We start from the raw sequence: 21,817 nt of genomic DNA, 5'->3' as shown, positions 1-21,817 counted from the left end.
GATAAGGTTCTTTTGTAAGAATTTTAAAATAAAAATGCTGCGGAGACACTGAATTCCAAAGACTTCTCAAAAGCCACCTTTAAAAACATGCACTCTATACTGTATTTATTTCTGCTCAGTTCCTCACTATGGAGGCATTTCCATTTTATAGAAGCCGACAGTCACACAGTTTGTCAAACAAGACCTCAAAACTGAGTTTCTTGATTCCAAACCCAATAGTATAACAGTGATTCTAAATTTTATGTTTGTAAACCAATTATGGATTAAATATGCCTGTGAAACAATACAAAAGGTTTAATGCTAAAACCAAGCAGATGTGCCAACTTTTTTTAGCCAAACTGTTCAAATTAATCTTTTCTCAAATGCATGAAAATTACTTCTGTACTAGAGATGGAGTTTCTTTTTGTGCTTTTAAAAAATGATTCTAGTTACTACACATTATTTTTATCTCTTTTTGGCACTGACACAAATGAATTATCAATGTTAAGAGAACTTTTAAAGTAAGGAACAAGTACTTCTAATATCTACCCAAATAATTTTTTAATGGGAGAGTATGTTTAAGCTGATATGTAAACTTGATCCCTCAAATAAAGGCAGGACAGAATTGGTGGACTTCACTATCAATAAATAATTTCATACCTCAGTAATAACTTAGTGACAATCAAAATTATAATTTCTTCCCATAAAATGTTAAAAATGTAAATTTTATACTCTAAACTTTCCCCATTAGGTATATGTTTTAAAGACCTAAAAAATTTTTAAACCACACTCAATATTTGGCAATTTTACTTTATTCTTAAATATAATTTTGCATTTGAGAATGCTGTGATAACCCAACAAAGTACATGAATATGTTTGGAATGACAAATTGGAGAAAATCATCTGCATTCATTCAACAGGGAAATCTTATCACACCTCCCATGCCTACAGAACATTTAATTCATTTCTAGGTTTTCCCAAAGTGTGTGTGGTAGGTTTCCTATGCCAAGAATTGTGGCTATCAAACCAAAGAGAGGGGAGGGGGACCCTCAAGCTTTCTTGGTTTTCTCAATGGGACAGAATACTGGATAACTTATTAAAATGTGCATTACTATAATAATTAGGGTTTGAACAATCTGAAGAATTTGTAATTTGTGTATGAGCTTTACTGCAAGATGGTAATACCCACTTTGGTTGTTAAGAACCTAACAAGTTTAATAACCAGTTTTCAGTTGTCATTCAGACAGGTGAACTTGCTGGACAGGTGAAGATACTTAATGATAATATAAAAAATCATGATCATTCTTTAGAGTAGAAAATACTTGCTTTTATGAACTGCAGAAATTCTCATTATGTGGCATAACTTTGTGACTATTTATACTCAGAATTCATCATCTCTCATTTGCAAGTCTGCCTATATAAAATGTCACCAATATCTGAAATGCATAATTAAATTATTTTACTGTACTAAAAAGTTTTAGTATTTTAAATGTTGTCATAACATCTAATTATACTGTTCTATATGCCCAAATTTCATCATAAAGAAAATTTCTAGCTAACAAATGATTAAAGATCAAAACTTTTGGAAAATACCATTTCTCTACTCATTTTCTGATTTTTCAGAATTGACAAACATCAAAGAATAAAATGCTACTTCAGACAATTTTGGGGAAGAGAGACCATTACAATTTATCATCACCTGTTATATGCAGATTGGTAATAAGACAGAAAATCAACCCACTAAACTGCTTAATGAAATGACACTGAAGAACTACACAGGTTCAGAATGTGATATATTTCAACAGAATTACAATGACAAATTATAAAATATGGTTGTACTGCAAAGTACCAAGATGCTATAAGGGGAAAGAACTGGGATTCAACACAGAATAATGTGACCCAATATACGATCAACGTTTAGAAGACTAGCTCCATAAAGCACGATCTATGACAAATAAAACTTGAATTAATGTAGGAAAATCAGAACTATGTGTACTTTATATATTACTCATTAGTTATTTAATTTACTTTTTTCTTAAATACTAAGACATTTTTGGATTTGTCATCATTTATGTTCCCAGCTAGTGTTATAGTAGGTTTAATGGTATGGTGTACATAAATGCAGCAACCATATGTCAGGTGCTCAATACTTATTTGTTAAATAAATTAACAAATATTCTCCCTAATCAGCTTACTGCCCAGCAACAAGTATCATAGCAAATCTTCACTCAACACAGGTTGGGAGGGACAATATCTACCTTAATAATAGCCAAATGATGATGAGGCCAAACCTGATCTAGGAGCGCAAGTAAAATTTGAGTCAGAGGAAAATATGGGAGATGGAAAAGGAGGGTGGGGCAAGAAGAAAGAATGTTAAAAAAAAAAAGGTAAATAATACTAAGTAGCAAGTTCAGCTATGGTAAAATACAAAGGCAAACAATGTATCTGACAAATGGGAAGATAAGAGACTTAGAAAAAAACAAGATAATTTGTTAGGAAAGAGTATGGGCATTCAGATTTTTAAAAGTTGCAAATAAATCAAAGAAAAAATAACTGTGGGTGGACTATCCTTGGGATTAGTTTTTAACTGAATGAAAACAGATGTATAGCTTACATTGGAAAATCATGACAGTGAGAATTCTTATAACTGGAAGAATATTTTCAGTTTTATAAAGTAAATTTAGCAAAATGATTTGGATTCTCTCAGACATTGGCATTTGCTAGGCTTTTCTATTTTAAACAGTGACAAAAATAAAATGTTTAAGACTATTGGAAGTCCTACCTTATACGGGCTAATTAATCTTCTTTTAATATCCAGTCTATAGCTTCTGTATTGTTCAGCATCACTCATGTCAGTTACCAGTAGTCGAAGAATTTCATAAACCCGTCTAGCATGTTGCTAATAAGAAAAACAAAAGAAATATATGAACATTTTCAAATTACAAAATAGTGACACTTTCCTAAAAGGATACAGGAGATACTGAATATCTGCCATGGTCCAGAAATTGTGCTAGGTACCAGATGAAAGGCAATAAAAAGTTGTCTCTGCCCTCAAGGAGCTAGCAGTCCAGTAAGTAACACCAATGACTGATATGTTTACTTTAATGAAATATGCATAGGGTATTATGTTAGCATAACCTAGAAATGGGAGAAATAATAGAGGACTCCTGGGGAAATCCTGAACGGAATCTTAAAGGAAAGAGAGCATGCCATTCCAGAAAGAAGGGAGAAAAGTGTGTGCATGTGTGTGTGTACTTGCATACATACACACACATGCAGAACAGAAGTAGCCTGACATTGCTGGAGCACAAAATGAAAAGCAAGGTGTAGAAGCAGAGTGAGGCTGGAGCAAAAGCACAGAGCCTTACATAGTGGGTTAAAGAGCTGGGCTTTTTATCTAGTAGGTGACAGAAATGGGGGAATGAGCAAAATGCACAAATTTGAGTTTTAAGTAAAGCATTCTCTCAGCTACACAGAAAAAGTAGCAAAAAGAAGGGTAGGGAGACCAATAAGGAAGTTAAGCTATTAAATGGCAAAAAATGATGATGGCATGAACTGAGATAGCACAAATAATACTAAAGGAATAAGGATTCTGGACATATTGAAGAGGAAAGATTGGCTGTAGAGGAGGGTATGGAATGACACTGAGTTTTCACAGCCTAAGAGAGATTTAGGAGGCAGCAGAACATATAAGTCTAAAGAAAATTCTAGTCTAAGGGTGAGTATTTACGCAATATCAGTATGTAAGCAAGAGTTAAAACCATAAGACTGGTAAAGATCACCCTGGGAAAGCATACACAATGAAAAGAGGGAAGAGGTCAGAACCCTGTAGTACAGTGACAGTTAAAGAGTGGACAGAGAAAAACAGCCAAAGAAATATTAGGAGAATCAGGAAGTTTTGGTATCACTAAAGCCAAAGGAGCAGCCCATAGTTTTTGTTTGTGTTGTTTCACTTATTTATTTATTGGGGGAGTGGGAAGGGGACTCACGTACAGGTAAGCTGGGAAGATGGTATTTGAACTATATGGAAAGGACACCTGAGCTGAGCCTGAAAAAAGGAGTACTATCTGGCCAGGCAAAGATGGAGAAATAGGAAAAAGGGGTGGCCAAGGGAGAGGGAACAGCACAGAGGTAAAGGGACATAAAAGGAAGATAAATGTAGCATAGCTGGGAAATGGCAAGAGGTGCAGTAAAGCCAGAACATGTAGGAAAGAGGAGATAGCTGAGGCTAAAAAGGTGGGCAAGGTCATGATTATGATGGACTCTGTGTGCCATACTAAGGAGCTTTCATTTCTTTAAGGAAATAAAAAATAGCATGATTTAAAAAAATGTGTTCATATTCTCTTTTAAAAGCTGAGTAAATAAATTCTCATTAATAAATAAAGGTTTAACATAGTCTAGAGATATCAACTATTTCTAAAATGTATCTTAAAGCCAGGGAGCCATTATAGTGTTTTAATGCAGGGAAAATGCAAAGTTTCAGTTTAAATTATGTTGTTTGCTGAAAGTCAGTGATCAGGAAACTTTTGGTATAGTTTTGGAGTTTGGGAGGAAAATCTGGATAGGAGATTTAGATGAGCTCTCCCAGGCAGAATAAATAGAAGAAGAAATGAGGGTTAAATAAAGAACTCTGGGAAAGAACTATATTTGAGGAGTATACAGAAGAGCAGACGCCAATGAAAGTATCTCCAAAAAGATGATCACAGTGGTAAGCAGAAAACCAGGAACTGTAGTGCTTTAGAACCTAAGAGAGGGGAGGTCAATAGTATCAAATGTTAGTGCTTATTATTGGAATACCTTCATTCCACATACTTTCATCATCTAAATCCAACCCATTCAAGGTTTCGCTCAAACACGTCTCTCATGAAATACTGATTCACTTGCTTACATAAATTCCCTCCTCTCAGTTCTCATGCTTTTTTCTGTACCCTTCTTATTTGCTACTTTAAATTTCAAATAAATATGTAAAAGTATATAAAGTGAAAAGTGTTGTATTCCAACCCTTCTCCCCATTAATACTGTCTCCAAGGGCATTAACTACTTTACTAGTTTAAACATTTTTTAAAAAAGCAAAAATAAGTCCCTACTATCCATCTTTGTTCTGCTTGTTACACTTATTATAGCCATTAAATCAATTGTCTTCCCATTCTATTAATGAGGAAATTGAGGCCAAGCAGGTAAACTAAATTGCCCTTAGTCACAGAGCAAGTGGTGAAATCAGCTTTGAACCCAGGCAATCTGGCTTGAGAGTCTGTGCTCTTAACAACTTCTACTTCCCCACACATGTATTCTTAATGTATCTGCAATGTTTTAAGTTACATACTTAAAAAAAAAAAAAAACTTGAAAATTTAAATGGTTTCCTTCTATAGAATAAAAATACCTTATTTATTTTGAATTTTTGTTGTGCTTCTATTGCCATATCTTCGTTGAATCCTTGCATTAACTTTTCCCGGCAAAAACAGGGCAAATCTTGACAAAGTTTCACAAGCACAAAGTCTCTCAATTTCACATAGCTTTTGGATGGATCTTCCGCTAAAGAAATAAAGCAGAATAACATTTCCCTTTCCTAACACAATTTCTTGACCATTTGCAATCTCAATATACATGCTAAACTAGCAAGGTAAACATTCTTAAAACAATTATATATATATAAAGTTACAATGTGAAAGGATTATTCCTTACAATTCAAATAATAGTACTATTATCTGTGCCAAATAAAATTATAAGTACAATCCTTTTGCAAAGACATATGTGTTATTTGTGAAATTAAAAGTTTCAAATGTAAACTTTTTGTTACCATATACATCTTCATTTTACTTTCAATTAAACTAGCTATATAAACAAGATATTCAAATTTGGATAATCATTTCCAAATGCAGTATTTTCTGATAGCTAAGGGTCCCAAAGCTCAATTTATAATTACCCTACTTTAATCCAGTAACCTTTATAGTCCGCTATACTTCGCATAATTAAAAAAAAATTCTTCTTTTTACAAAAGCAAATCTTTTTTAGAGAATATGATTTTGATCCTTCATTTACATCTCTATAGCATAAATCTTCCTTTATGTTTGTCTATGTTACCTACAATTAGACTAGCAGACGAGGAAAACATCAGAACATGATGGGTAGAAAATATTGTACAATCAGAGAACATGAGTTTGAGATGTAGTTCTGTCATTCATAGATGTAGGACTTTGGGCAAGTCACCTTTCTCTAAGCCTTCATTTTATCAGTAAAGGGCTTGAAACAAAGAATGTTAAAGTCTGAGCTAGTTTATGGATCAGAAGACTTAATATTGTTACAATATCAATAACCTACAAAGCATTCAATGTAATTCCTATCAAAATCCTAGCTGACTTTTTTTGTTGCAAAAATTAACAAGCTCATCCTAAAATTCATATGGGTATGCAAGGAACCATGAAGAACCAATACAATCTTAAAAAAAAAATGAATATTACAGAACGCACATTTCCTGATTTCGAAAAATACTATGAAGCTACAGTAATCAAGATGGTGTGGTACTGCCATAAGGATAGCTATCGTAGATCAATGCGATTGAACTGAGTTAAAAATAAACCCATACTTCAGGTGAGTTAATTTCTGAGAAGGGTGCCTAGACAAATCAATGAGGGAAAGAATAGTCTTTTAACCAATGGTACTTGGACAAAGGGATCGCCATAGGTTAAAGAATGAAGTTGGCCCACATTTCCTCACACCATACACAAAAACTAACTCAAAATGGATCACAGACATACATTTTAAGAGCTAAAACTATAGAACTCTTAGAAGAAAACATAGAAGTAAATCTTCGTGATTTCTGGTTAGGCAATGGTTTCTTAGATAATAGAACCAAAAGCATAAGCAACAAAATAAAAAACTGATAAACTAGACTATATAAAAATTTAAAACTTTTGTTCTTCAAGTGATACTATTAAGAAAAGGAAAAGACAACCTACAGAATGGGTGAAAATATTTGTAAGTCATACATATAAGAGACTTGTACCTAGACTTTTTATATAAAAACTTTTAAAACTCAGTAAGAAAAAGACAAGTCAGTTTTAAAAATGGGTAAAGGATCTAAAGAGACATTTCTCAAGAACATATATAAATGGACAATAAGCATATGAAAAGACACTTTAACATCACTAGCCACAGTGAAATGCAAATCAAAATCACGGTGAAATACCACTAGGAGACTATGATAAAAAAGGCAACAAGAAGTATTGACGATAGTGAGGAGAAACTGAAACCCTCTACACTGCTGATAAAAATTTAAAATAGTACACTTTTTAGTGTGGTGGTTCCTCAAAAGGTTAAATACAGTCACAGGTTTTCCACAATTTCTACTCCTAGGTATGTACCCAAAAGATATGGAAACATTTCTACTGCCAAATGCAACTCTCTTCATAATTCTGGAAGAAACAAACCATTGATTCTATTTATAAAGTCACACGGCTGAGATGTAGGCAAATGTTATCTATCTTAACTGACATCTTCAAAAGGAAGATGGTATATGATATAAAAAATAGTCTTCCAGTATTTTACTTTAAAATTAAGTGCTAAAAAAAGGAAAATATGGGTGGCAATTACACCACAAACACCTATCTATCCTGTAAACAGGCCATCGATGGTTTTAATTATCATTATATCTGGCTCTATGTCAAGTAAGCAAAAGGATATCTCAATATAAAGAATACCCTGAATTGCAAAGGGAGATCCAGAGCCTACTAAAGAGCCATAAAGTTAAGAAAAGTATACAAAATAATGGAGAAACAGGCAACTAAAATAAATAAAAAGCAGTAAATTCCTTGTTTAAAAAAAAAAAAAACTGAGTATGAAAATCTACAAGAAATATCTTAATGAGAAGAGCTGATAAGGCATTTTTAGTAATTTATAATGCTGAGAAATGTTAACGATAAAAGTAAATGCTGATACCCCAGTTTTCAAATTCAGAAATCCTTTAGCATGTTTAGCCTTTTCCCTTTAGAGACTTCAGTTTGTAATGAATAAAGGCTACCATTATTGATGACTCTTCACTGAGATTCAAGAAATAAAATTCTTTATCTGCTAATTGGTGCTAAGTATCAAGGACTTTATTGGTTGAACAGACAGAAGAAAGTGGTTAAGAGGCTTCACAGAAACAACCCCTGCTGGCACATTACCCACTAGAGAAGACAAAGACTACTTATGTGAACTCTAAGTCTCCAGATTAAAATTACCAAAAAAAAAAAAAAAGTCCCTTCATGTAGCACCAAGTCCAAGCTCTATAAGTAAACAGACGCTAAATGATTTTCAGCTTAGCTAAAAAAAAATGTTATTTGTATTATGCTTCTATAATTTTACAAGTCACTAAGCTAGTGAAGGTGTTAGAAATAATTTATAACTTGATGTAAACTAACTTTAGTAATGACTTCTTCATCTCCCAAACTTCTAAACCATTTCACAGTAGCAGGAAAGTCAGATGGAAAGATAATTCAACTCTATAAACATGGAATTCTCTTTTAAAAACAACATGCTTTTCCTCTAATTTATTAATCTACAGGATCAATTCAAAATCTGTTTTGGCATAACTTTAATTTTATTTAGACTGGACAAGCAAAACGACTACATTACATGAAAAAGAAAAAAACTAATCATCTGCCTTCTAGCCTATTTTCTTTATTCTCACATCTAGAATATTTTTTGATGTCTTTAAGCAAATTGATAATATAAAATTCCAAAATAGCATTTTTTAATAAGCTAATATTTTTGTAGGGGTCAAATATTGCAGTTTTAAAAACAAAGATGTATTTAAACTCACAGAATAAAACTGAGTACCTAATCTGGATATAAATATCTGGCATAGTAGTTTTCTTGGAAAAAATAAGGTGACTTTCAGTTTAATCAGCAATTTCATGAGTAATAAATTTGAAACAGTGTTACTCCAGGGAAAGAAAATACTGACAACATAAATGTTCCTTGGGCCAATTTGGTTCTTTGGTAGTTCACACATTTACATACCATCATCTGTAACTCCATCTAATGATGACTACTCTGTTTAAAGAGTAGAATCTCTTTCCTTCTTCTAAGCATCCTCATAATACCACTTCTATGACTAATTCATACTGAAAAATGTTTTCAAATCAAATAAGCCTACATTTCACCTTATAAGCTACTGTCATGAAGGCACACATTTTAGGAATATAAAACACGTGCTTGAAGAAATGTGTTTTCTACTCAGGAACTACTTACCTTGGCTTTTTTTCCTCAGCAGGGTTTAGAATATTCTGCCCCTACATGAAAATTAGAGCATGGTCTCTAAGCAATGCAACTGTTTACTAAATAAATTAAACAAATCAGTCATACCATACTTGCAGCATATTCATACCTGACCAAGAGTTCCCAATACATATTCAATTCATAATCTCCAATTTGTCCAATTAATAAGCACTTCATATTTAGAGATGCAATCCAATCCCACAAAAACTTATGATTTAAAATGTAGCCTTAAGCCATCTTTAGACAGTTCCAGAAAGACCCCAGGATGATGCTGCTATTTAAAAGAGAAGTTACCTCCGACAAAAAACAAAATCAATTAGTAAATATTTTTTCAAAAGGCTCTTTCAGTAATAAATTGAAATGTACATACCTGTAATATCAAGAACAGAAGGAGATGCAATGTAGTATCTATGAACTGTTTCAAGAAGTTGAGCACCATGGCCTTGACCTTGAAATGGAGTCAATATCAGCATCTGACTATAATAAAAAAAATGATTTTAAAATTAAAATATCATAACACGAGCAGTTTAAAAATTGCAAATCACTAAAGTATTATGAACATTTTAAAGTCTCTGTGACTTTTTTTCAATCAACCATCAAGAAATCCCAAAATTATCGAGATGCTCAAAACTGGCTTAATCTTCCTCAGTTTCTATGGGAACAATGAAATAAATCAGTACATAGCCCATGAATAATGGTGATTTTTTAAACAAATCAACACTATTATAACAAGTATTGGAAACTTCAGCAGTTCCTTCTTCTGAAATAAAAGACAAGGCACGTGTTATACTGCCAATTACCTTACACGTGGCCGGGTTTTGTCTGGGTACACATAGTAATTATAGACTGTCATGTAGCCTACGGTCGCAAAGAGCGTAGCTCCATCCTTATTATACTTCTCAAATCTGCAGATAAAACAGAAAGCCAAGCAGGTCAATTACAGTCGCGCTCCCATGCAGTGTCCATTTTCTTTTCCATTCTCCGACTGAATTTTCAGTGTCAGCAAGCTACTCTGTGAGGGCCCAATGGGTACACCTGCTATGTTCTGAATGTACAATTCACTTAATTGGTGTGCAGCAACTTGGATAAATCAGACCTCTTTACATCACTTCAGTGCACTTGCCTATTATAAAGATGAATAGGTTGCAAGTAAAAGAAAACACAGGCAAAGCTCATTTTACTGTTTAAGCCTACATTCAGGGCCCTAACGGACAACAGCATTTAATTCGGCTCTATTCTCAAGGTCTCCCCAAAGCATAATGAAGGAAAACTCAAGCCTCATAAACAATAGTTTTCTTTCCTGGAAAAAATATCATTATACTGTCCCAATAATTGGGCTGCCACAATTAAAATGCTGGCTTTGTGGAGGTAATAAGGTCTACTGTTGCTTTAGAACTGTACTTACACTAGAAAGTAGTGCCATCTTTCATCATCCACGTCAATAAAGCTAGCAGTTTCAATAAACCACATCAAAAAGGTCTGAAGCCTTTCATGATATTCTCGAAAGCCTCTACATGTCATGTCAGCCTAGGGAAAAAGCCAGGAAAAGTCAGGTGAAACTCATCACAGAAGTGAAAGTGCACAACACAAAACAATCCTGTGGGAAAACGTTTAGAAGTCTCAGATTAAGATGTGTACATAGATACACATACAAAATAGTTCTTTGTTTTTAATGCTGACAAAAATATGTGTCCTGAAGTTAGAATAAATCACTGAAAATAAAAAAATAGTACACAAGTTTCAGGTATATGGAGTATTTTTACCCAAAAACTATTTAGATTTAATTTTACCTTGTAAATCTGAAAGGTAAAATTTTCTCCTCCTGTTGGACTTAGAACAGAGTATGTATGAAGTAATGTTCCAAATGGCTTGAAATCAACTTCTTTTTCCAGCAAAGAAAGAAAATCATTTGTGTTTGTGCAAAATCCAGGTGGAATGATTTGTCTAATTTTGCCCTCGACATCATCTGCCTAAGGAATGGAAGTTAAAGGACGTAAGAAAAAATTAGTAACAAATTTGACTTTTAGTTGAATAAGCTTAATTTCTTTGAAATAGACAAAACCCATAAAATCACAAAACTTCAGTTCACAGTTAAACTAAAGAAGTAAACATGTAGTGAACTGGGAAAGGATGAGTTTCATGTACACAAGATACTGCCACACAAATCTGAAATGAGCATAAACATAATATAGAAATAAAAAAGAGGCGGCAGGTAGCCTGAAATCACGTGCAAGAATAAGAGCGATGCTATTGAAATTTCTAACATATAGAAAATGCTGACTATGTTCCTTCAGAACAATCTAAACTGGCCAAAACAAAAGGCTGCTTATTGTTTAGTATGTGTCAAGGAGACCATATTATCCAAGACATGAAAAAATCACCAGCAGTAGTGAGGTGAGGCTAGAGCCTGACCAGAGAAACAGCAACCTCACAATGAACAAGTAGATAGGTCATAACTCCCTCACATACAACAAACTTGAAATTAAGATAATAATTTAAAAAATATATACCCATTTAGGAAATACATAAATATATGAATAGATGTATTATCCACTCATCCCTACAACTGACAATTTTACAGACTTGGATATGTGACAGTAAAAAGAGACAAGCCTGGACAACAAAATTAAACTCAGAGATTAAAATTACCCTTGTTAAACCACCTCAATGAATGTTAAAACTATCAGCTGAGCAGACTTCATAATCCTTTTCAAAACCCAAAAGACCACTTGATTGAATACATTTACTACTTCTCTTTAACCATGAATATTTGATGAAGTCTTACAATAAAGTATTACTGCTTCTCACCAGGCAATAAAACTTAATGAATTGGTCTCAGCTTAACAAAACCTTATCCTTCAATACAGCCCCTAAAAGCCTGACATTACATTCAACAAAATGAGCTTGCATTCTATTCAAACTTTTTCCTGAACAATGAGGCCAGGTTTTTACTTAATGGAGTTTGCCGTGAGTTCAGCTGTAATGTTTGTATTGTATCTATTTCCACAAGGACTGACACAAGAACACTTTGTGTTAACTTACTAAGCAGCTCTTTCATACCGTTTACATGCATGATGGGTATTAGTTCTAAACCAAGACCCTTGCTACTTAGCATTCAAAACAGGGAAATTAAGATGCTTAGGACAAAATACACTACAAAAGGCTAATACAACATGCTACTAATTCCTGTCTTTTCAACCATCTTTTAACTAAGTAGAAGCAATGCACCTGCAGATGAATAGCACTTTATTATCATTCAGTTACATTTTAGGACAGAGAACCAAGAATGGCATTTATCACAAGTTTTATTTTCAGTGCTTTACTACCACCATCATTTATATATAACTTGTTTATAGCTATAAAAAAGAGCTATTTAAAATATAGCTCTTAATTTTGCCCAACAGCTTATTTCTAATATGTCTATCAGTCCTTGCAATCCATTCACACTAAAGATCAAATAAATTGCATTTGATAGGACTATATTTGCTTATTTTTAAAGCACTATTTGATAAATATTTCTCCTTGAAACTGCTAATGTCCAAGAGACCATCCTTAAGCATATTTTACAGAGTATGTACAATTTTCAATAATTACAAGAGGAAATTGTACTAATAACGGATTGTTTTAATAGGTCTGTTGTGTGGCAATTAAAATCCAGAGTAGTGATGGGTAGGTAAAGTATAATTTTATTTCGAGTTAAAAAAAAATCAAGAAACACTACTTAAAGAGGTTTATAATCTATTGTTTAAAAGAAAAACACTTCCAGGAATTTACAGTGTATATAATTTTAACTCTTAAAAAATGTCCCAATATCCTGTCTTCTCAACAAGGCATTACCAAAGCATTATTAAATAACTTTACCTATCTTGCATCAAATGCACCTCAAAGATTTCTTAGAAACGCCTAAGTTTCAAGTAGCAGTTCTGGTGGAAGACAGAGCAACTCAGGTTTGAGCTTGACAAAGTTGAAAAAGAGTTAATGTTTAACTGTCAGCCTTCGAAGGATACCTATTTATTTTAATAAATATCTTCAAATAAATATTTTGATCTGGGCAAGTTTATAGAATACTTTAAGAACTTTTACAGAAGAATAAAAGGCTAAGTTTAAAAACAAAGGAATCTGTTATTTATAATAGGTGAGAGAAAATGTAGTACATAAAATACATAACATAAAACCAAATAGCTCTTCAAACCTAGAATTCAGAACTTAAAAGGAAAAATGTTTTCATTTCTCTATTAAATGGATCCTGCTTTAGGAAAAAAAAAATCTATAATCATGTCTTAGAGATCTGTACTCTCTTCTAAAATAATAAATATATTTTAGTTCAGTTAAATATTCATCTTTCATACTGGATTACAGGCCAGATAATAAAATGATCACTAGAGAAAAACCCTATCTAACCATTTTTACTTGAATGTAGAATTAAAGATTAACTGAAACTTTTAGTTCCAATGATTCTGGCTAAATGTTTAGGTTGCATTTCTGAAGGTCACTGAAAGATTCCCTATCTTGAATATTATTCGAAACGTCAAATTATGAAAAAATATAGAAAGTATAAGAAATTAAGCTGCAAAGACCAAGAGTCCAGAATAAAACCTGATATATTTCATTAACAGACATGCAATTTTTTTTAAAGGAAAGTATAAAAGTATTTTATTTAGCTCTCATGTTAGATGAGTCATGATGAAACGTTTTAGATTGCATACTCTCTTACTATAGTCATTTCAACTTCCAATGCTCTATACCTTTTTACACATGTGATGTTTCCATGAAGCAATTTTTGCTGTTCCTCATCACTGCATAAAGCAATGTGCCTGAGAATAACTGGCAGTTTGCTATAACATGTTTACACTTAAATTTGTATTTATATACATTTGAAAACAAAATTACTGTAAATCTTCACTTAACATCATTGATAGGTTCTGTGACTTTAGGCAAACTGATGTATAAAGAAACCAATTTTACCACAGGCTAATTGAGATAAATAAGAATTAAGCCCCTACAGAATATCATCAACATTACAACAATGTTGAACGAAACGACATTATTCGAGGTCTTGCTGTACCTCTTAAGTGTCTTAACCTCAATAGCACCATTTGTCTATGGTGAGTTATTTTTGAAATAGCAATTTTAAAGGCATGTTAAGTAGGTGGTACCACTGTCCTTTACTTGGCTTAAGTGGCAGAGACTTAACATGAGCTATTCTAAGAATACCTAAGAAATGCTATAAAACAAAAAATCCTTATCTACTTAATTTGCTCAATTTAAAATTCTCTGACTATATTTAAACTGTAGAAATCTTATTATTGTTAGAGAAATTAATACTAAACTTTTCCACTACTGGGGAAAAAAAGCTTAATTATGTTTATATTACATTAGTTTTTCGCTGTGTGAACTCACAAACAGAATTTCAAGATAAAAATCTGAACACACAATTTAAAATCTCAATATATAATTTAGAAAATTTCTATATATAATTAATGAAATACCATGAAAGCTTTAAAATTATATATTGAGATTCTATGTTTCATAAAAAGCATTACTCAAAGAACACTCAATTATCAGAGTACAGTGAAATATCAAAGTTTACTTTTTCATTTCCTTAAGATTAAATTTTTATAAGTGCACAGGATTTTTCTATAAGAGGCTAAAGGAATACAGAAAAAAAATTAAAACTGCTCTCACTTACTCTCAAATTCAATCTATATTAATGGGAGACAAGGATAAAATAGATGGTTGAAATTCACAGATAATACAAACCCTACCCATGTATTTCAACTTCCTCTATCAAATCTTTCCCAGAAACACTAGCAATTAGCAAGACTGAACGATCTTAGTTACTAAAAAGCAATGAAATTACCTCAAGAGAGGGCAGAGGGCACTGATAAAAGCAAAGGCTGGGGACAACCATAGATGAACAAACTATCAGTGTCAGAATAATCAAGTTTATTGTATTGTAAAATTCAGAATAATTATGATGCCTTTAAAGATGATGACAAGTGGAAATACAAGCATATTAAGTATGACTAAAAAAATTTTAGGTGCAATTGGAGAACTCAGCCTGGAAAAAAGAATAAACAATGAAAGAGTAATGTAATGGCAAAATTCTAATACGCAAACTTCTTAGATTTGCTGTGGTTTCTGACCATTTAAAAGGGTGTATTTTTCATGTGCAAAAATGCTACATGATAGTCTGCAAAATCTCAAATATGATATGTAATAGTCTCAAACCTAATACATCTGAACAAAAATCTTGATTTTCGTCCCCTACTTCTACTCCCATCTTTCCTGTTTCACTTAATAGGAATGGAGTTTAAGCAATGGGTTCCTCCGTGTTCTTCTTTCCCTCACGCACCGTATTTAATTCAACAGCAAATCCTACTGGCTCTACCTCCAAAATATACCCTTAGTCAGACAACTAGAGCAATGTTGCCTTTAACACTGCAATGTTGTAGATTCCTTTCTTTCACTCTGGCCCTCTGCAGTGTGTTCTTTGCATAGCAGCCAAAATCACCTTAAAAATACAAATGATATCATATGACCCCCACCTACTTAAAACCTCTAAAGGCTATCAACTAATTCTTACCCTGCATGATCTAGTTTTGCCAACCTCTTCAATCATTTCCTACTTTTCTTTCCATTACCACCATGATTTAACAATGGTGATCTTCCTGGACTACAAAAATGCCAATAGTTCTCATTTCAGGGCCTTTGCGTATGCTGGTCCCTTTGCTGACTAAACTCTTCCTTCAGATTGTTACTTGGCTGCTCCTTTTCATTCAAAAACCAACAAAATGTTTCTTCATAACACTATGTGAATTTCATTTGTTTACATATTATTTGTTTACTGACTGTTCTTCTTGGCTAGAATATAAGCTCCCTGAAAGTAGCAACTCTGTTTGCCACCATATCCCCAGCATCAAGAAAAAAGAAGGCACTGTGAAATGAACATTCTCACTGCCAACTGAGTAGGAAGCCATTCTCCCCACATCCACTACCCATTCTTTTTACATAAAGGGGAAAAAAGTCTTTGCTTGAACATGTAATTTAAATAAATGATCTTTGACCATGAAGCAAATAAATAATCCTACAAAAAGACATTATAAAAGATTGATTTCTAACTCTCAGCACAGTACTTCTAAATGGAAAAACCTGGCTTTCAAGAATGGAACAATTAGAAATCAATGCAAATACATAGCTATTTTTACTGCACAGAGCATTTGAAAGATTTATCAATAACTAAGTCAATAGTTCCTTTGGAAGAAATCAATTCAGCACTATCAGCTGGAACTTAAAAAAAAAAAAATAACCAAAACCTTCAAACGACAGTGAATTTTGTACAACACAAGGAAAAATATTACCTGCATGTTCAGTAAGAGTATCTAGCTGGGCTTGAAAATTTAACAATAAGAAATATTTGATTATGAAAAAATTCCATTTTAATTAGTCTGTACTAAATACTAGTTTGCTAAGATCACATCTTTTCAAACATCAAATCATCGCAACTATAGCATTACTTAAAAACACTTCTAAATCTGCAAAATTTTAAAAATGTCCAAGGGACACAAACCACTGAATAAAATAGTGTATTAAATATAGTTACATATTATTTATCTGACAAGTTTAATCATCTCAAACAGGGCTAGGAAGTGGGAACAAAAAAAAAGGGTAAGTGCTCAAAATATTTCTGACATTAAAGTTGATAACGGATATGAGACTATTTTGGACTTCTTTCATTCTATATCCAATTCATGTTACAATTCCATTAGGCTTACCAACACGGTATTTTCACCCATAAGGAGATTGTTTGCAAGAGGGAAGCCCCTCACTACAGTGTAAATTGAGATCTAATAGCATAAAAGTATGAGAGTGGGAAAAAATAAATAAAATATACATTGTAAAAATAGAAATAAAAACTAATAAGCACAAGAGCCTGGGCCCATTTAGAATAGGTCATAAACAGTCCTAAAATTTTTAAATAGAATATTACTATATAGAATGCCTACTACCACTAAGTAATTATCTCCTAGTACAATCTTGATTATTTATTAGTTGTGTGACCTTGGGCACACAAGTAAAAGTCCTTTACCATAAAACAAAACCAAAGAAAAATAATAAGGGCTGCATCAATGAATCCAAGTAATGAATGAGAGGAGGTTTTACCAAAAAGAGGATGGGGCATGAGGTTGGCCCAAGATTTAAGTCTGAAGTTTAAAGCCTTGGGAAAGTTGGCTTCGTTGTTGCTTTAGGAACTGCTACTTCTATGGAAGAAAGTTATGACATCCAATATGTAGTAAAACATAAGGTCTTCATTTTTACATTTTAATGCTCTGCCCAGTATGTAGCACAATATTATCAATGACATGACAAATCTGATCTGATAAAACTTGCTGGATTCATAGGTCTAAAGGACAAGAGCTTTTACTACAAGAATGTAATTTACAATTTTTCATTTTTTATAAACGTGATTTGGTGACAAAAATTATCTTTAATTTTAAAATATCAACTCTGTGAAGTAAATCTTGATGAAAAGTTTTAATGCCTTTAAATAGAAATACCAAGAAACAGAACAAGCTTAAAACTTATAATTTTCTTAAGGTCTCTCAAAGATTCATGTCCATCCCAAACATGCAAAATAGACCCACTCTATGCCAACATCCCCAAAAGTTTCAACCATTCCAGCAACAACTCAAGTCTAAAATCTCATCATCTAAGTTATCTAAATCAGGTATGGGTGAAATTCTGAGTATGATACATCACAGAATTCCTTTTCACCTGTGAAACTATAAAATAAGTTATGGCTTCTAAAAATAGTGGTGAGACAGACATAGGATAAAAGTTATACTTTTCCATTTCAAAAGGGACAAAATAGTAGGAAGCCAGGCGTCACTGGTGTCATGCAATTTCAAAGTCCAGCAGGTCAAATTCCATTAGATTTCAAAGCCTAGGAATACCAGCCTGTGGCCTCACCCTCTGTGCCTAAAGCTCCACCATCAGAGTCATTCTTCCTTTTTCTTGAAGGGTAGCAAAAGTTTGCAGCTCAGTAGTGTCATCAGCCTGTTTCCTGCCTATAGAATTTTGAAAGTTCGCCAGCCTTCCCTCATACTGTCAGCCCAAACTGGGAGTGTTTCTGCTGATATAACAACCTCAAAACCCTGTAGGACACCTGTGTATGCCATAAGGGTTTACACCATTAGACGAGATGGTCCTCCACAGATCTCCCCTCATCTCTATTCAATCTCTATTCCTGGCTTTTGCTGAGATAACCGAGGAGATCCATAAGCCACATGCCTAATCTCTTCAGCAACAACAAAAGGTTAGCCACAGTCTTGGCTTTCTCTCCAAAGCATACTTTCCTGACAATGAATCTCCTAATTTTAGGGTCTTCTGCAATCTGGATAGGCTGATATTCTCCCAAATAATCAAGTCCTAGATCTTTTTTGCTTAACAATTCTTCTCTCAATTTATCTCTTTCCTCTCACATGTTACCATAAGCAGCAAGAAACCAGGCTATAGCTTTAATACTCTGCTTGGCAATCTCAGCTAAATATATGTTTGTTGCTTACAAGTTCTCCTTTCCACATAAGTGCAGACAATTCAGCTAGGCTTTCTGGCATTATATAATAAAGATCTCCTTTCTTCCAGTTTCCAATAACATGTTCCTCATTTCCTTCTGAGCTCTCACCAGAGGAACCTTTAATATTCTTATTTCTACCAACATTGTTTACAATGATATAGGTATTCTCTAAGATGATGTACGCTTTCTCTCCCATGTTCTTACCTTTGATCTGAGCCCTCACCAGCAGCACCTTTAACGTCCATATTTCTACCAACGGTCTGTTCAAGGCAATCTATGCTTCTTCTATCATGTGCCTCAAAATTCTTCCAGTCTCTACCCACTACTCATTTCTAAAGATAGTTCTACAGTTTTTGTTATTTGTGACAGTACCACTTCCTGGTACAAAAATCTGTATTAGTTTCCTGTGGCTGCCATAACAAGTTATCACAAACTTAGAGGCTTATCTCTCTCGGTCTAGTGGCAAAGTCTAAAATCAATATCACTGAACTGAAATCAAAGTACTAACAGGGCCACACTCCTTCCAGAGGCTCTAGAAGAGTATCTGTACCTTGTCTCTTCAATTTCTGGTAGCTCCCAGCATTTCTTGGCTTTGGCCACATCACTCTGCCTTTGAGGTCATACTGCCTTTTGGTGGGAGCCACAATTCAGCCTGCCACAGATGCATACTCTTCAATGCCTCTCTTTGCCTTCATCACTCTTTCGGTCCATTTGTTTCAAATAGTTTTATAATGTAATCAGCTTAATTACCCATGTTCATAAAGGAATATATCATCAAAGTTTGTGGGATCAGAAATGCAGCAAGAGAAATTTAAACAGGCAAATTCTACACAAAGTAAAAGTAGAAAATTTATCTAGTTCCTGCCATCTTATTTAACTTCTAGAAAAAGAAGTAATTTTCATGTGCATAATAAAAAACAAGGTCCACTAGGAAGAAGGTCCAAACAGATCAGCTAAAGAACAAAATCATCAGGTTAACTGAAATGACAGACAATAATTTCCATAACTAAAGACTGAATATGGGGTTTAAAGCTACTATATAACAGATTCTCTCTCTCGAACCTTCACATTTTAAAACTTGTTTTAAACTCCGTTGGAAAACAGTCTAAAATAAATTTCTCTTCTTACCTCTACACAGTCAAAGTTCTCATCAACTTTCGATGCATATTCAACACGGAACATTGTTGACAGGCTACCAGCAATATAGTATAACAGGATCTTCAGACCCTTGTAACCAAAAGCAGTTTCACTGAAAGGGGAAAAAACAGCAGTAATCTAGGACCCCAAAATGAATCTTTGCAAAGTCATTAAAAAATATTAACCCTACATATAAACAAGTTTAACTTCGTGGGTAGTTTCAATATTTTAAACTACATTAAAAAAAAAAAAAAAGAAAAGAAATATCTGTAATGAATCTGTATCTCAGCTTTCCTTATTTAGAAAATAAGAGAGATCAATAGCACCAACCTCAGGGATGTTGTCTGGGTTAAATGCATACATTAATACATGTAAACCGCTTAGAACATTGACTGGCACATTGTTTAAGTACTCATTAAACGCTTACTACTATTGCAACTGCTGCTGCTATTGCTGCTACTATTACTAGTACTAAGACGTATTTTAATTCAGAGACAGTGTTAACCTGGTACCTGGCTAGGCAAGCAGCTAAGATGTAGCCTTGGCCCAGTCATTTCAACTTACCACTTGGTTCCATCACCAAAATCTAGAGCTGCTAAAAGAGGTGACAACACTTGTCTAATTATACCTCCCTATGAATTCAGAAAGCAGATCTGGAGCTGCTGCTATTTTTCTAACCTTGCTCCCTGCTATCCATCTAAGCCTTGCTCTTATTCCCTTTTCCAGCTTAAAAAGAGTCTTTTAATTCATTGGCGCAGACAAGCCCCAAGATGGCAGTGGCAGACTTTTGGAAAATAACACTTAAATGTTTTAATGTTTAGAGACTTAACAAATCAGTTTCATTTAATTTTAATTTTATTGTTTTTAATGGTTTATTTCTATTAATTTTTGTTATATAAAAATAAAAAATTGGCACTGCCTCTAAAAAAAGTCTTTTAAAAAGTGGATTCTAAAATATCTAGAATAAGTATATCTATACAGAGAGAAAGTAGATCAGTGATGGGCTAGGGAGGGTGAGGGGGAAAGGGAGTAACTACTATGAGTATTTTGGTGGAAATGTTGGAAATTGATAAAAATGTCTTAAAATTGATTATGGTAATGATTGTACAATTCTGAATATACTAAAAACCACTGAATTGTACACTTTAAGTAATGAATTATATGGTAAATTATATCTCAATAAAGCATTTTTAAAAAAGTTTATTCTGAAAAAAGAATGCTTGAAAGAAGCAATGTCATTTCCAGATTTCTGTCTAGACTGCCAAAATAAAATATGAGCAGTATCCCTTCCAGGACTCTGAAAGTTATATGCAATAGAAAGGAGTGGTAATGATACTAGGATCAAGACTAATGTCTTGTTTGGATCATAAGACACAGGGTTGTCACGATTATGTGACTGTCATCTGTCTACTTTTGAAGAGGGGTATCCCAGCATACCACTTTTAATGACATGCAAATCACACAAGTAAATATGCAAAATGCCATTAAAAGGCAGTATCTATACAATTAGTTCCTACCCATTAAGATATTACCATGGAAAGATTTTAAATAGAAGAGGAAGAGAATAAAATAAATAGCTCCTTAAAGACAGAAATCCAAAGAAAAAACATTCTTATTTTTATAATAAAATAAAACATGTTTAAAATATTAAAGATTCAAATTTTCACATGAATCAAAACATAATAAAATATAACTATTAGTATTTAAAAGAATATAAAATGCCTAATCTGATACATTAATAATGAGAAATTCTCAGGAAATCTGTTCCATGAAGAAACATTGATCAATTTAAAAACACATTAAATAAATGTCAATGATGCTGAAATAATGCACAGGAAAAATAGTCACAAAGGGAAATATTTTAA

General features: G+C 33.2%; 1 protein-coding gene across 8 annotated transcripts in view; it reads right to left on the bottom strand.

The window, feature by feature from the left end:
* The window catches only part of HAT1 (histone acetyltransferase 1), a 43,363-nt gene that overhangs the window by 3,702 nt on the left and 17,844 nt on the right, over positions 1 to 21,817 (bottom strand). For all 8 annotated transcript variants that reach the window (XM_006921189.2, XM_025039421.1, XM_025039420.1 and 5 more), the window contains 7 exons: positions 19,944 to 20,064; positions 11,029 to 11,208; positions 10,644 to 10,765; positions 10,039 to 10,143; positions 9,609 to 9,715; positions 5,361 to 5,512; positions 2,762 to 2,878 (listed from right to left, as the gene is read on the bottom strand). In XM_006921189.2, the coding sequence (XP_006921251.1) occupies positions 2,762 to 2,878; positions 5,361 to 5,512; positions 9,609 to 9,715; positions 10,039 to 10,143; positions 10,644 to 10,765; positions 11,029 to 11,208; positions 19,944 to 20,064 (904 nt within the window). The remainder of the gene's footprint in view (positions 1 to 2,761; positions 2,879 to 5,360; positions 5,513 to 9,608; positions 9,716 to 10,038; positions 10,144 to 10,643; positions 10,766 to 11,028; positions 11,209 to 19,943; positions 20,065 to 21,817) is intronic.

Source organism: Pteropus alecto, unplaced genomic scaffold, assembly GCF_000325575.1.
Source record: "Pteropus alecto unplaced genomic scaffold, ASM32557v1 scaffold3, whole genome shotgun sequence".
Taxonomy (NCBI): Eukaryota; Metazoa; Chordata; class Mammalia; order Chiroptera; family Pteropodidae; genus Pteropus; species Pteropus alecto.
This window is presented reverse-complemented; position numbering and strand designations above follow the sequence as displayed.